General features: G+C 37.6%; 2 protein-coding genes across 2 annotated transcripts; both read left to right on the plus strand.

The window, feature by feature from the left end:
* The first annotated feature begins 4,374 nt into the window (after positions 1–4,374).
* On the plus strand, positions 4,375–6,758 carry LOC104454445 (peroxidase 4-like). Its single transcript, XM_010069285.3, has 4 exons — positions 4,375–4,647; positions 5,234–5,425; positions 5,522–5,687; positions 6,141–6,758. The coding sequence occupies exons 1-4, from the start codon at positions 4,429–4,431 to the stop codon at positions 6,530–6,532; spliced, it is 969 nt and encodes a 322-aa protein (XP_010067587.1). The 5' UTR covers positions 4,375–4,428; the 3' UTR covers positions 6,533–6,758.
* A 5,303-nt stretch (positions 6,759–12,061) lies between these two features.
* On the plus strand, positions 12,062–14,242 carry LOC104454446 (peroxidase 4-like). Its single transcript, XM_010069286.3, has 4 exons — positions 12,062–12,487; positions 12,622–12,813; positions 12,904–13,069; positions 13,659–14,242. The coding sequence occupies exons 1-4, from the start codon at positions 12,269–12,271 to the stop codon at positions 14,048–14,050; spliced, it is 969 nt and encodes a 322-aa protein (XP_010067588.2). The 5' UTR covers positions 12,062–12,268; the 3' UTR covers positions 14,051–14,242.
* Positions 14,243–15,939: the final 1,697 nt, after the last annotated feature.

Below are 15,939 nucleotides of genomic sequence, written 5' to 3' on the forward strand. Positions count from 1 at the left end.
ATTTTGTTCGGCTCATATCCCCTTATATACGATTTTATCTAGTCTTAAGTAAGCACCAGTGGCCACCCTTCCATGATGGAAGGGGGAGGTGAGGGGTTCAAATTCCCACCTTCTCAGGGGGATGGGGTGGGGACGCGTAAGTTTCAAGAGTGGGTTTCGACTCCCACGCCCTGCATGAGGTAGGGCAAAAGTCTGAAAGTGAGTGTAGAGTAGAAATAGAATAGAACTGACCAAAAAAAAAAAAAAAAAGTAAGCACCAAACGTAGGTTAAGATACATTTATCTTGAATTTTTTTCTGACTACCAAACGCAGCCTAAGAGAAAAGGTGAGGGGATGTCCTGGATAATTTGGGAGTTAATATTGCTGGAATTGTGACCAATTGTTACTGGGGTAAATTTGATTTTAGTTGGTTCAGTTTTGAGGAAAAAATCTATCATGGACGGGTTTAAGCAGTAAATTGTTAATATTTATCTCCCAATGGTTCCAACATTATTTGTCAAACGAGGCACCACTTTGGACCGAACCCTGGGCCTGCCTTTTGGATCCCGGCCACTTCTTTAGGGAGCTTCGTGACCCTCTCAATGCTCATCTCCATGTCGATATACGACCGGTACTGGGTGAGACAATTGGCAACATGTAGATTTTGTCATTAGCATACAAATTTGTTTCGGTATTCATCTCGCTACTCCATATATAAAATGCTTCATAAAATCCTTAAATGTTAATATCGTACATGAAAATGTGCGACAGCGGTCTGGAAATAATTATTTTGTCATCGGGGATGGACAAAAGTTGCAAAATCTTCCTTTTTTTCCTCACGTTGAAAATCTCAATATGGAATTAATATCGTACATGAAAATGTGCAACAACAGTCTGGAAATAATTATGTTGTCACCGAGGATGGAGAAAAGTTGCAAAATCTTCCTTGTTTACCTCACGTTGAAAATCTCAATATGTCTAATATTCCTTCCAATTTTCAACGCATTTCTATTGCAAATGATACCGTTTATTTAAGAGAAGAAAATGACGGTTCGGAAGGTTCTTCCCTGCCGAAGATGATGCATTATCTGTTCACCTAACAGATATATATATTATTAGCTTAGTTGAAACTGAAGCAATCCTATCTCTTCTAATAAAACTATCATTTGTCAACAATGAATAAAAAAATCAAGGATATTCAAAGTAATTGAGTCCCCCAATTGTGGTCGGTTACTCTAATTTTTGTAACGCAAAAATCAAATCATGTCCCCTACAATCCCATGTCAACAGCCCCATACTTTATTAAGGTTCTTCAATAAGACCCTAACTAACCATCTTGGGATAAGATCATTTGTTCCATTTACCATCAAATTGAATTTTGATTTAGAGCAAAAGAACATTTAATAGGCGGACGACTCTTTCTCTTACATTTTAGAGGATGACATGGTAATAAAGAAGAGGGTGACTCGTTACAAAAGAGACATCTCAGGGTTACCTGACATGGACGCAAAACATAAATTTGAGGAAGTCAAATTGATGTCAGACCAACCATAAAATTTCCATGTGAGGACATGAACAAAGTCAACACTCCATTGTAGGCACTATTATATGTGCATGGTCAGATTTTCAATTGTTCTCATTACCTAAACATTTTGACGCTTTTTCAAAACTCAGCCGGGAGTCCGGGAGTCGTTGATCATGTCCCGTTTGCAAAACGGGAGTCGGACACCACAATTTAATGTCCATGCAGGCATCAACTATCAGTTGACACATAGAATATGCCTTTCGGACCAGTTTCTAGATTCCTTCGTGTGGTGAAAACTCACAGAATTCTTCATTATCATTATCTTGTGTCCTGTGAAAGTGATAGAAACATCATAACAACAACAGTCGAATAATGAAAAAGCCCATCAAATATTTTAAATATGTGGAATTTGATTGTTCTGCTCTAAAAATGCAGATTTATTTTCGCGCCGGTAAATTTAAATAGATGTTGATTAGTGTCAAGAATCTGTTGACAGAAAAAATGGCTGGCAATATATATATATATTAGGTAAGTTGTTGGTAACATATCAATACTTTTGTAAATTATCAGATATTTTTGAAAATTTGCAAATTATCGATTTTTGCACCAACTTACTTCTCTATGATACTCCATGCATGGTGTTCTTCCAAATTGTATGAACAGAACATCCATCTTAAGAACGCAGGATACAAACTTCCAATCTTTGATTTGATCAATCTTTGATAGGGTCAAGTACATGGTGTGAATTCGACCAAAAAAAAAGTATACGGTGTGAAGGTTTCGCTTGCCAAGGAAACATGCAGCATCCTTTTCAGCTGAGGAAATACGAAGAAGAAAAATGAAGTGTGAAATTAAAACTTAGTATCAAATCCACAACAACCTTTTCCGATCGAATAAGAGACACACCGTCAATAGGTAAACAAATACTAAATAGATAAGAACTGTTGTCTCCACAGGCCTCGGGCTTTTTATACTCAACTGCTCCATGTGATGACATCGAGACAATGAAAGCAATAAAAATGCGTAAGCCCGTTGACTTAAGTAGTTATTAGATAGACGAGACGACTAAGTCACGATCGTTTCAACAACTCCCCCACAAATCATTGCATTTTTTGCTCTTCACAATCACGGTTAGTAAAACAAAGAAATTTCTCAGACTGCTCTAGAAAAGTTTCATGCCGGCATATCGAACAAATTGACAAGCATTGATGTGTAGAATATATGTACGAACTTGAAGACCTGTCGGCCAATGAACTCTAGCAAATCTTGCTCAGCCTATTTCATTACAGCATACATGCACGATGGACATAATCAATCGCAATACAAAATTCCTGTGTGGTTAGCATGCAATGCAGTTGAAGTCAAATATGTTTATCGCCTATAAATGACGTTGATCAAATGTTTCTGTCAAACCAGACATTTTTGAACCGGCATATAGTAGATGAAAAGAGATGGTTTCAGATCGTTGGAACGTTGTGGATGGATGCAAGCTGGTGAACAAACGGTACTTTACAAAAGGTCAAACGCTTCCATCCGGTAGTACAAGTACTGCAAGGAACACTCCATATCGGTACAAGGGGGAAGAGACCTTCTTTCCCTTTTCCCATCTTTATCTCACATCGATATCTCATTAATCCGAATAATTAGTCATTTATATAAACAAGGGCAATCGTTGAAATGGGTAATTGAATATATTAACGATTCACTTTTTGTGGGATACCGATGAAGACATTGTGAGGTGGAGGTTATCGTACAGTACGAAGAACTTGAGAAGTGATTCTTTTTGTAGCACGTAGTGCACACATAATAAGTTTCCATAGCATCATGTAGGGGAGAGTGGTTCTAAGGTTGGGCCGGTGAACGTAGTGCACACATACTAAGTTTCCATAGATACAACTTGAAACAAACCTTCAAGCAAATAGAAATTTTAAGACATCAACCTTTAAACCTTTCCAAGACAAGAACTAACTATACTTAGATAAAACATAAATCCTAACATTTACTCTGGACTTTAGAAGGAAACTATGATGCATATGACTCAATGGACACAAAGAATGACTGAAAAATCACATCTCGATTTTTCTTATGGTCATTTAGTATTTTGTGCATAACCATCTTTAGAAAACTTTGAATTGCATAAAATTTGAAGCTTTTACTCATGGAGCTATCCAACCATATATGTCATTTGACTATGTAAAAGCACGCTAATTCTCCTAAAAATATAAAGAATTGACACAAAATTGTGCAGTAGAGATGAACGCTGAGAGCCAAAAAAAGAATTACCCCTAACTATTTTGATAAGGATTAAAAGTCTTAGAGGATCCTTCATCAATATTGACCATTATTATGTAACAATTTATTTATCTATGCTTTGATCTATATTAGGCATCTCTTTCTAGAAAGTGAAATAAAAGAATGAGTATACGGTCGGTAAGTTTGAAGTAATTTGAGTTGGCAAAAGCTGTACATTGACCTAGGGTTAGAAGTAATATTCGATTTCCCTACCCCACGAATAATTAAATTCTTTTCATGTGTAGACCACAAGACATTATCATCGTTGTCTCTCATTTATGGATCCCCACTTCTGGACAAAAGATTAGAACTACCCACGGAGACCTTTGACAAAATATTCACCAACTCCACTTAGAATTATCTCATCCTTTGGCAGTGTGCACATCAGTTTTCAAAGAAAGCCGCGTTTCTCCTACTTCATCAGAGACTCGTTCCATATCTTCATCTCTTGATTAATTCATCTTTTTCCTTTTTCCGAACGTAGAATTGCCCTGCACTTTCTTAAGTCTTCGTGTTAGGTCACCTGCTAAATCGCTTGTCACCTTGAGAACCCGCTCTCTATATAATCGCGCTCAGATCGAGTCATTCCTTCATCAAATACACCACAGTTCGTTAGTAGTGTGTGCAGAAAAATGGCCTCGTCTTCTTCGTTTTCAAAGGCCGTTTTGACTTTGGTTTGTGTCGTGCTCCTTGTCGGTGGCACGAGTGCCCAACTTTCGATTTACCACTATGCCGAAACTTGCCCCCAACTCTGCCCGACGGTGAAGTCAATCGTGCAGGCAGAGATCGCCAAGGAGGCCCGCATGGGTGCCTCGCTCCTCCGCTTGTTCTTCCACGATTGCTTCGTCAATGTAGCTTCTCTTTCTCATCCACTTTAACTTCTCAACATCCATTGCCGCTATTTAAAACCTATTCATACATGTTTCTTTCGCCATTTGCATATGTGTCCTACGAATTTTGTGGTCCATTGATTCGTCAACAGAGGTGTAATTTAATGCATCGGTCAAGCCTAGACAACACTCTCTCCATTTCTTCGTGGTCTAGTAATTGGCTAAATCCTTCTTGTCCTCATCTATAGCGCGAGTTCGACATAGTCAGAGAAGAATAAATAAAACGAAAGTAGGGTGTCGGTTTGTCTTGTCCGTGGTCCAATGCAAATACGTAAAAAGAAACGCTTGACTTAGTATGTCATTTGTAAGGTACGAATTCCATGCAAAAACAAAAGAAAGCACTTTGACCTTGTAAGCCATCATGAAGAAAGATACTGCGCTGAAGTCAAGTTCCCATTTGCTAAATTTAAAAGCATAGTTTTATTGGCTGGGGATTGTAATATATCATTTGAAAAATTCGTCGATGCTCATAGCTAAGAAAGAGTTCGGTTCACTAAACAACAAATCAAAGTCATTGCATTTTCGATATTCATGGTTTATTGATCAGGGTTGCGATGGATCGAACCTCTTGGATGACACACCTACTTTCACCGGAGAGAAAAACGCGGCCCCGAACAGAAATTCCTTGCGAGGGTTCGAAGTGGTGGACAAGATTAAGGCTGCAGTGGAGAATGTTTGCCCCGGCGTCGTCTCCTGTGCTGATTTGTTGGCTATTATCTCCCGAGATGCCGTTGAGATAGTAAGTCAGTGGAACTCGACTAGCAATGGAATAGTAGAGATGAAAGCTTCTGATTATTTTGCGTGGGTAATAATTTGTTGAGTATGAATTGGGCAGCTGGGAGGGCCAGGGTGGGATGTGAAGCTGGGAAGGAGAGATGCAAGGACTGCGAGCCAGGCAGCAGCTAACAATAGCATTCCTCCTCCAACTGATAGCCTCAATGCTCTCATTTCCGGCTTCCAGAATCACGGCCTTTCTCAAAAGGACCTCGTCGCTCTATACGGTGAACTCTCTCTCTCTCTCTCTCTCTCTCTCTCTCTCTCTCTCTCCACCATAAGATATGTATATAGCTTGCATTTTACGAGTTTTACTAAGGTATGCTTTAGGGCATTTGTTAAGCGATGTTATAAATTGAATTTTTATAACACTTGATAAGTATACAAAATCCTCATAAAATTGAAAAATCGGTTCATACAAAATTACAGCATTTCTTTATTTGCAAAAATCTTTGAATATATGATTTTTTACGAGCAAGTACTATAGAGACTGCATATATTAGATCAAGTCTATCACACATCAAGAATCTATGAGATCCACACTGGGTCCCCCTAAAAACCAAACTTTTCATGTAATTTCTGCATTTTAATTGGGTTTGTCCATCTTATCACCCATAGATCGAGTCTATATAGTATTCTTAAATACTTATTTGTATGCCCTCCTACTCTTAAATATTCAGGAGCACACACAGTTGGGCAAGCAAGATGCACAAACTTTCGGGCCAGAATCTACAACGAGAGCAACATCGACAGCTCATTTGCCGAAGCGATGAAGAGCAACTGCCCGAGCGTCGCCGGCGTCGGCGACAACAACCTGGACGGGCTCGACTTCCAGAGCGCGACATCATTCGACAACACCTATTACATCAACCTCATGAGGAAAAGAGGCCTCCTCCACTCTGACCAACAGCTCTTCAACGGCGGGTCCACCGACTCGCTCATCAGGACTTACGCCCAAAGCCAAGAGACCTTCTTCAAAGACTTTGTGGCCTCCATGATCAATATGGGCGACATCAAGCCCCTTACCGGATCCAACGGCGAGATCAGGAAGAACTGTAGGAGGATTAATTAATTATTGATGAATTTAGGGTCTACGTATGCTCCTTTATATGGAGTTTCGGTAATAAATTGACCGAGCTGTATTTCGCTTGTGTTTGTCCGCTTTGGAAGCTTTTGTTGTCGTGTGAGCGTTGGAGAAGGAATTGTAAGAATCAAATGTTGTAATAACTGTCCTGTGGAGATTTCGTCAGCTGTTACCCATATCTTTGTTCGAAAAATTAAAGTTGTTAGGAAATGCATCACGATGTTTACTGATAGACACTACTCCTTAACAGGTTGCACTATCAATATCAACTTCTCTATCATCTCGTGGGAATCTAGCAGGTACATCGACAAGAGGGAGATCAGAGAATTTAGAGGAGCGATTGTCTGGCTTTGCTGTAGCTGAAACATATAGCATTAATTAAGCACCAATCGAGTTAATACACTCTGCTCAAAGAAGAGGAGGGAAAGAAAGTAAAAATAAAACAATTTCCTCTAGATTTCCTCTATTTTTGAAAAATAGGATGGTGATATGCCACGTAGAATTACTTGCAACAACTGCCACATCAGTAATTTCCTATATAAATTAAATGAAATGTCTATGTTAAAATTTTGCACAAAAATTCACATTAAATTGGTAAATTAAAAAAATATATATATTAGGATTGAATGAGCATCCACACAATAAGTTTAGGATTAAGGTAATTTTCCTTTTAAAAGTAGCATAGCTCTCTCTCTCTAGTTCCCTTTTATCTTCCACTCTACCTACTCGATTAAGAAATAATTGTCGGTCGAGGGAGGCTCCATCTTCTCAATCCAAGTTGAGATTATCTCTCTCACTCTGTTCCAAGTATATTTTACTGTTTTCATCTAATTTTTTAATCTTCTTCTTTGCTCACTATTGACACTCTTCTTCGCTGACTTGGTGTATTTGCTTCTTCCATCGTTAGGAAAGAGTTCCTACTGCTCTAGAAGCGATTATACGATTTTTCTTACTTTTGAAAGTTATCATCTCCCAATCTAAATCTAGATCCGATAGCTCTTTTCTCCCAATCTAAATCAAAATTTGAGAGTTCTTTAGCAATGTTTATGTGCTCGTCCAATTTCTCATAATTTAAATCTAGATTTGGGAGCTCGTTAAATTTGTTTTTGGTCTCCTTGTACGGTGATGATGTTGAAGTTGTTGAACTTAGGTGTGCATTGTCCGGCAAACCGTCGCTATTGAAAAAAGGGATTACGATTTTTGTGCTTATTACTAATAACAATGCGATATTCGATGATTAGACACCATTCTAATTTTGATGCTAAGATAGATTCGTTCTTTTAGGATGAGTATGTGCTTATTACAGCAATTTGTACTTTGTTGTTCTAATTTACTATTTGGGATTTGCTTTTTTTTAACAGCTTACATATCATTTTGAAATATAAATAAATACTTTTGACCCAAAATTAAAAAGTTGTATGTATCAATATGGTAAAAGAAAATTACAAAGAGAGATAAAGAAAGGATTTTTTTTTCAAGTCTTATTTTTTGTGTAATGTAAGATGGTAATTAAAAATCTCAATTTTTAATTTACTTTCCAATCCTCAATGCGTTTCAATTGCATATGATAACATTCAATAGTAGAAAATGACGGTCGGAAAGGTTCGCCTCCGCCGAAAGTTCTGTATTATTTGTTCACCTAATGAAAAATATTTTATTAGAAAAGTTGAAACCGGAGCCAGGCTGCCTTTAATAAGACTACCATTGGTCAACAACCCAACGAAGATAAAAGCGGACTCCAACTTGTGATCCCATGTAAACGATTTTAAATAATCTTTTTAAAGGGAACTGTTAAGGCACGCGTTTATTTGGGTCAACATCATTAAAAAAATAATTGAAATAATTGAGTCTCACAATGTTTGTCGGTTACATAATTTTGTAATGCGCAAATCTAATAATACCACAGCAAGCTAGTCAGCGAGTTCGAGAAAAAGTATATAAAAAAAGTCTCAAATTTATTGCATTTATATCAATTCAATTCTGTTAATTAGGTTCTAATCAATGGCCTAGAGTTGTAAAAAAAATAAAGAAATGGAAAAATTATTTAAAAAATTCAGAAAAAAAAATATTGAAATTATAAAACTTGTCAATGTCAACGCCAATTATGCTATGTAAGAAAGCCGATATCTATGTTAATAATTTCCATTTAAAATTGGTCGAATAGATTGTAATGGCAAATTGTTAAAAGATTTATAATTCAACTAGTATAATTAAAAGTTTATAACTAAATTAGTATAAGCATAATAGATTTAGAACCTTTTTGGTACTTTTCTTGTGAGTTTGATGATCAATGACCCCTAATATCCCGTACCGATAGCCCCGCATTTAATTAAAGGTAGGTTACGATGCCCATTTACCATCAAATTGGATTTTGATTTAGAGCAAAAGAAAATTTAACATGCGGACGACTCTTTCTCTTACGTGATAATAAGGAAGGGGGTGACATATTACAGAAGAGACATCTCAGTGTTTCTTGACATGCACGCAAAACATAAATTGAGGAAGTCAAATGGATGTCCAACAACCATACGATTTAAATATTGTTCCATGTGAGGACTCGAACTAACGCAGCGCTCGATTACAGGCACTGTTATATGTACATGGTCAGATTTTCAATTGTTCTCATTACCTGAACATTTGGGCGCTTTTCCAAAACAAAGCCGCGAGGCATTAACTATTATTTGACAGTTGACACATAGAATATGCCTTTCGGACCGGTTTCTAGATACCTTCACGCGGTGAAACTCACAAAGTTCTTCGTTCCCTTCTATCCTACGAAATAGATATTAATACGTGTCAAAAATCTGTCGGTAAAAAATGGCCGGTGACATTTACGTAAGTTATTTGCAATTTATTAATCCTTTTGCGAATCACCTAATCTTTTTTATGGTTCGCAAATTACCAATTTTTATACCAATGTACCAATATATCACTCCATGCATGATGTTCTTCCAAATTGTATGAATAGAACATCCATCTTATGAACGCAGGATTCAAACTTCCAATCTTTGATATGGTCAAGTATATGGTGTGTTGGCTTTGCTTGCCGAAGAAGCATGCAGCATCATTTTCAGCTGAGCAAATACAAAGAAGAAAACTGAAGTGTGAAATCAAAACTTAGTACTAGGTCTACGAAGTCAACCTTTTCCGATCGATGAGCACCTTCGAAGAGAATCGGTAAACAAATACTAGAAATATAAGAAATGTTGTCACCACAGGGCTCGGGATTTTACATTCAACTGCTCCACAATATGACATCGAGACAGCGAAAGCGATGAACATGCAGAAGCTTGTTGATTTAAGAAATGATCAGATGGATGAAGGCGTCGCAATCGTTTCCACAGCTCACCCACAAATCACTGCATTTTCTTCTCTTCACAATCACAGCCAGACAAACGGAGAAGCTTCTCAGACGGCTTTCGAAAAGTTTCATACAGGCATATCGAACAAATTGACTAGCGATGATGTGTTAAAAATATTTACAAAACAAAAGCGCCTGTCGGCCAATAAACTTTAGTGAATGTCGGTCAACTTATTTTGTTACGATATGTGTAAACGATGGACAAAATCGATCATGGCACAAGATTCACACAAGATTAAAGTAATTTCTTAATTCCTTTTCTTTTACTTAATCGAAGCATGATTTTTTCGCTTGTACTTTGAACATGCAATTAGCATCCAATGCGGCTGAAGTCAAACATGTCCATCACCTATAGATGATATTGATTATAGTATTCCGTCATACCAGGCATTTTTGTACTGGATTATAGTAGATGAAAAGAGATGATCTCATATCGTTGTACATTATGGATGGATGCAAGCTGGTGGACAAACGGTAATGTACAAAAACGCCAAACACTTCTATCTAGGAGTACGAGTACTGCAAGGAACATAACATATCGGTACAAGGGGAAGACATATTCTTTTCCTATTTTTCTAATCCAACCAAATAATTGAATATTCATGTAAATAAGGGTCGTTGTTGAATTGGCAATTGAATATATTAATCGTTGAGATTTGGTGAGATACCAATATATATAGGCACAACTAACCCTCAAGGAAACCTTCAAAGAATTTACGTAGACACAACTAAAAGCAACCGTTCAAATAGATGGGAATATCAAGACATCAACCTTTGAAATTTCCAGACAAGGACCAACAATACCTAGGTAAAAACACAAATACCATCACTCTTGACTTTAGAAGCAAAATACAATGCATAAAACTTAGGATCCATTTGTTTCACGAAAAATGAATGATTTGAAAAATATTTTCCTAAAGATAATAGCTTGCATTCTTTAAAATAATTAGTTAATAAAAAATATTTTCATTATCAAAAATAAATACATGAATGGCTAAGAACTCACAACTACATTTTTCTTATTTTGTGCATAGCCTTTTAGATTACTTTGAATGCATACTTATGCATTTGAGACTAGACACACAGAACTATCCAATTCTATATGTTATTTGACCATATTGAAGCATGCTCAGCCTCTTAAAAATCAAAGAAAATTTACCCTTGCAATTGTGTGAGTAGAGAATAGCTGAGTAGCCAAATAATTTAGCACTAATTATATGGATATGGATTTGACCTCTTGAGATGATTTTGTAAGCCGTGAAAACAGTACTCAAGATCTCCATAGCTAAAATCCAAAACATATATAATCAAGTAAAAAAGATTTGTGCACCAGATTTGGAATATTCAAAGTTCAAGTGATTCTCCTATGTTGCTTTCTGTCTCTTTACCTCAATGAAACTACCCCTCACCTTCAGCATTCAGTAAACACTTCTTATATGAGGATATTTGTGCATTAGAGTTAGAAGAGAGATTTAAGCACTACTTATTAATTTTTTTGCTACAGGCCCTCTCATCACAAGCGAACTTTACTTAGCTCACACTAACCAGCCTCATATTAGGCTAAGTAAGAATCTTTATATCTCATCTAATCAGACCAATCTCATAAAATGATAAATTACAATATCAATTAACGTAATTCACATTAGAAAAACCCTCACATATCCTTTATCAATATTGACCATTATCATATAAAAATTTTCTCCACGGAAACGGTAGACCTTACACATGAAAAGAAGATGATCAAAGTGAGGGTTAATAACACAAATCAGAGAAATTGTCAATATTTGAACTTCATATCAATCTATGCTTTGATATATATTAGGCATCTACTTCTCTTAGAAATTGAAGTCATAAAAAAGAATGCGTACACGGCTCTAAAGTTTGAAGTAATTTGAGCTGGCAAAAGCTTGTGCATTGACTCGGGGTTAGAAGTAAGCTTCGATTTTCCATTCCCATAAATAAATCAATCTCTTTTCATGCGTACACCACGAGACATTAGCATGGAAACCTTTGACTAATCATCCAACAACTCCATTTTAAACCAAGATTATATCAACATCCTTTGGCGGTGTAAACAGCAGTTTTCAATGAAAGCCGCGTTTCCCCTACCTTCTTCAAAGATTCCTCCCACACCATCATCCCTTGTATTATGTTACTTGTCTGAAATTTGCCTCGCGCAATCTTATTCTTTTCTTTCTCATCTTTCCGGACCTTGAATCGCCATGCACTTTCGTCACTCTACGCGTTAGGCCACCTGCCGAACCCCATTGTCACCTTGAGAAACCGCTCTCTATATAATCCCACTCGTATTCGAGCCCTTTCTTCATCGGACACACAGCACAGTTCGTTATTAGCGTGCAGAAATGGCCTCGCCTTCTTCATTTTCAAAGGCCATTTTGACTTTGGCTTGCGTTGTGCTCCTCATCGGTGGCACGAGCGCTCAACTTTCGATTTTCTATTACACCGAAACTTGCCCCGACCTCTTCCCGACGGTGAAGTCAATCGTGCAAGAAGCGATTGCGAAAGAGGCCCGCATGGGCGCCTCGCTCCTCCGCTTGTTCTTCCACGACTGCTTCGTCAATGTAACTTTTCTTCCCCCAATATTTATGACCAAAGTCATACATGTTTCTTAGAATTGGAAAAGCTGTTAATGCTCTTAGCTAAGAAAGAGTTTGGCTCCTTATCGCCTTTTCAATATTCATGGTTTATTTATCAGGGTTGCGACGGATCAAACCTCTTGGACGATACGCCTACTTTCACCGGAGAGAAGAACGCGGCCCCAAACCGAAATTCCTTGCGAGGGTTCGATGTGGTGGACCAGATTAAGTCCGCGGTGGAGGAAGTGTGCCCCAGCATCGTCTCCTGCGCCGATTTGTTGGCGATTATCTCCCGAGATGCGGTTGAGATAGTAAGTCATTGGAGCTAGACTAGCAATGGAGACGAAAGCCTTTGATTATTTTTGAATGAGTAATAATTTTGTTGCGAATGAATTGGGCAGCTGGGAGGACCAGGGTGGGACGTGAAGCTAGGAAGGAGAGATGCGAGAACCGCCAGCCAGGCCGCAGCTAACGTTAGCATTCCTCCTCCAACTAATAACCTCAGCGCTCTCATTTCCGGCTTCCAAAATCATGGGCTTTCTCAACAAGACCTTGTCGCTCTATACGGTGAATTTCCTCTCTCTCTCTCTCTCTCTCTCTCTCTCTCTCTCTCTCTCCACCATATGATATGTAGCATTTAATGATTTTTAGTAGGCGTGCTTTAGGGCATTCGTTAAGTAGTGTTCACTATCATACAAAATAATTTATTTGCAAAAGTCCAGGAAGATATCTGCTTCTTCTTCTTTTTTACGAGCAAGTACTATACAAACTAAATCTCTTAGATCAAATCATTCACTTTTCAAGAATTTATGAGATCCACACTAAGCCCCACTAAAGAGCATGAGTTTTTGTGCAGTTTCTGCATTTTAGTTGGATTTTTTATGAGTAAGACCTGCAGAGATTGTGTCTATTAGATCAAGTCAATCACACATAAAATTCTATAAGAGCCACAATGGGTCCCCAAAAAAAAAACCAAACTTTTCATGCAACTACTACATTTTAATCAAGGTTGTCAGAAAAAAAAGAAAAAAGAAATTGGGGTTGTCCACCTTATCACTCACAAATTGAGTCTATATAGTATTCTTCATTTTATTACAATATTCAAATTACTCAATTTAATACTTATTTATATGCCCTTCTACTCTTAAATACTCAGGAGCGCACACAGTTGGGCAAGCGAGATGCACAAACTTCCGGGCCAGGATCTACAACGAGAGCAACATCGACAGTTCATTTGCCCAGGCGATGAAGAGCAACTGCCCGAGCGTCACCGGCGTCGGCGACAACAACCTGGACGGGCTCGACTACCAGAGCGCGACATCGTTCGACAACACTTACTACGTCAACCTCATGAGGAAAAGAGGCCTCCTCCACTCCGACCAACAGCTCTTCAATGGCGGGTCCACCGACTCGCTCATCAGGACTTACGCCCAAAGCCAAGATACCTTCTTCAAGGACTTTGCGGCCTCCATGATCAATATGGGCGACATCAAGCCCCTCACCGGATCCAACGGCGAGATCAGGAAGAACTGTAGGAGGATCAATTAATGTTTGATAAATTCAGTGGCCATGTATACTCCTTTGATGGAGTTCTATTCTGTTGGTTATTTTCCATTTGAAGTTTTTGCTATTTTGTGAGCGTCGAGATGGAATTGTGTGAGTCAAATATCGTAATAACAATCCTATTGGGATTTCATCCATTGTTCAATAATGAAATAAATCGAATACCGAATTAACGTAGTTTGATCGGTATGGCCTATATTCACAAGAGGAGCAACTAGAAATTTCACTGTAGATCAAACAACATATCGAATATAACAATCACACTCGAGTCACTCAAATATTTTTAAAATTTGTCAGCCCCAATAATTCACATATTGTTTACCCCTCACAATGCATCACTAAATAATCTCTTAATCTCACTAAAGAGTTGGAATAAATCTTAACACAAGATTTTCATGGGTTCAAACAGTCATGATGTAATTCACGAGCACAAACTCCTCTTAAATTTCTCTTCACAAAGATAACCCATAGACAAAAATGTGATCCAAAACAGAGAACCTACTCATAAACAAGGTAACCACTCAATTAGGAGACATTAAAATTAGGAAACTTTTTATTTTTTTGGGACTCAAACTCACAACATATTTTCGACAATACTCCTTTACTACTCACATCTTTGATGAAAAATTCAAGCTACTAGTACGATTGCACTATTGATATGAACCTCTCTACTATTTAGCTAGGTGGGAGAACTAGGGAGTTATTGTCGTCCTTTCTGAACCAAACATTGATTTGCACCATGTCCATATTTATGAATGTAGGTGGACGTGGACTATTAGCTACAACAAGCAACAGCCATCTCTTTCTTAGGTACAAAGTCTTGTATTCACCTTTTATAATCTTCAGAATTAATGTTGCCCGAACTAGGAACTGATTCTCGGGCCCCATCAGACGTTGCTGGAGCATCTTGTTGCTGCAGACAAGAAAGATTGACTCGGCTACAACGAGAAAAAATCTACATGCACTAATTACAGAGGGTAGATGGCTTTGAGTGGTTCGCCAAATTGAATTCGAGGTGGCAAGAAAAAGCTGTAAGTTTCGTCTAAGTTTAGAAGTAAATTTCTATTTTTGATTTACATATGCAATGAATAATAGAGAAGTACCAAAAAGGTCTTAAGTCTATTATAATTACACAAATTCCATCATAAATATTTCAATAATATTAATTTAGTCCTAAATCGTTTCACCATTTGCCAATTGAGTTTATCTGATCAATTTTGATTAAAAAAAATCGTTGATGTAAACATTAGCCATCTTATGTGGTTTGACCACAAGGCCGGAGTAGGATAATTGACATTGACGTGAACATCTTTTAGTAATCTTTTTTTTTTATTCTTTTCATTTCTTTTCTATTATTCACTTATTATATTTTTCTGTTTTTGTTTATTCTTTCTCCTTCTTCTTCTTTTAACTTACATTTTGGCCTATAAGGGCCAATAAAACCTCGTAGGCCGTTGGACGAGAGTCAAGGCCCTCACCAAATCTAGCCGAGGGCCTTCACTCCCTCACTTGTGGCCGATGAGGCCACAACCCTAAAATGAAAGGAAGAAAAGAAAAAGAAAATGAATAAAAATTGTTTACATCAACACCGGCTATTTTGGCCGTGCCATATAGGATAGCTGGTATCTACATAAGTAATTTTCAAACCAAATTGACTAGAATGACTCAATCGGAAAATCTTGAAAAGGTTTAGAATTCAATTAGTACAATTGAAATATTTAAAACTGAATTCATACAAGTACAATAGGACATAAATAATGTACTTTTTAATAGCCAATTATTGTGGAGGTCTCATTAAATTCGTAGGTCCCCTCCCAGAGACCTCCAACAAAGTATCTACCTGCCAACTCCATAGTATTATGGCCTCATTTGGC

The sequence above is a fragment of the Eucalyptus grandis genome, chromosome 7, assembly GCF_016545825.1.
Source record: "Eucalyptus grandis isolate ANBG69807.140 chromosome 7, ASM1654582v1, whole genome shotgun sequence".
Classification (NCBI taxonomy): Eukaryota; Viridiplantae; Streptophyta; class Magnoliopsida; order Myrtales; family Myrtaceae; genus Eucalyptus; species Eucalyptus grandis.

Bases quoted from the DNA above. Each gene is read 5' to 3' on its own strand.
- LOC104454445 (XM_010069285.3), top strand. From the start codon at position 4,429: ATGGCCTCGTCTTCTTCGTTTTCAAAGGCCGTTTTGACTTTGGTTTGT. The intron at 4,648-5,233 runs GTAGCTTCTCTT...TTTATTGATCAG, and splicing joins TCCACGATTGCTTCGTCAAT to GGTTGCGATGGATCGAACCT. The intron at 5,688-6,140 runs GTGAACTCTCTC...TTAAATATTCAG, and splicing joins GGACCTCGTCGCTCTATACG to GAGCACACACAGTTGGGCAA.
- LOC104454446 (XM_010069286.3), top strand. From the start codon at position 12,269: ATGGCCTCGCCTTCTTCATTTTCAAAGGCCATTTTGACTTTGGCTTGC. The intron at 12,488-12,621 runs GTAACTTTTCTT...TTTATTTATCAG, and splicing joins TCCACGACTGCTTCGTCAAT to GGTTGCGACGGATCAAACCT. The intron at 12,814-12,903 runs GTAAGTCATTGG...TGAATTGGGCAG, and splicing joins CCCGAGATGCGGTTGAGATA to CTGGGAGGACCAGGGTGGGA.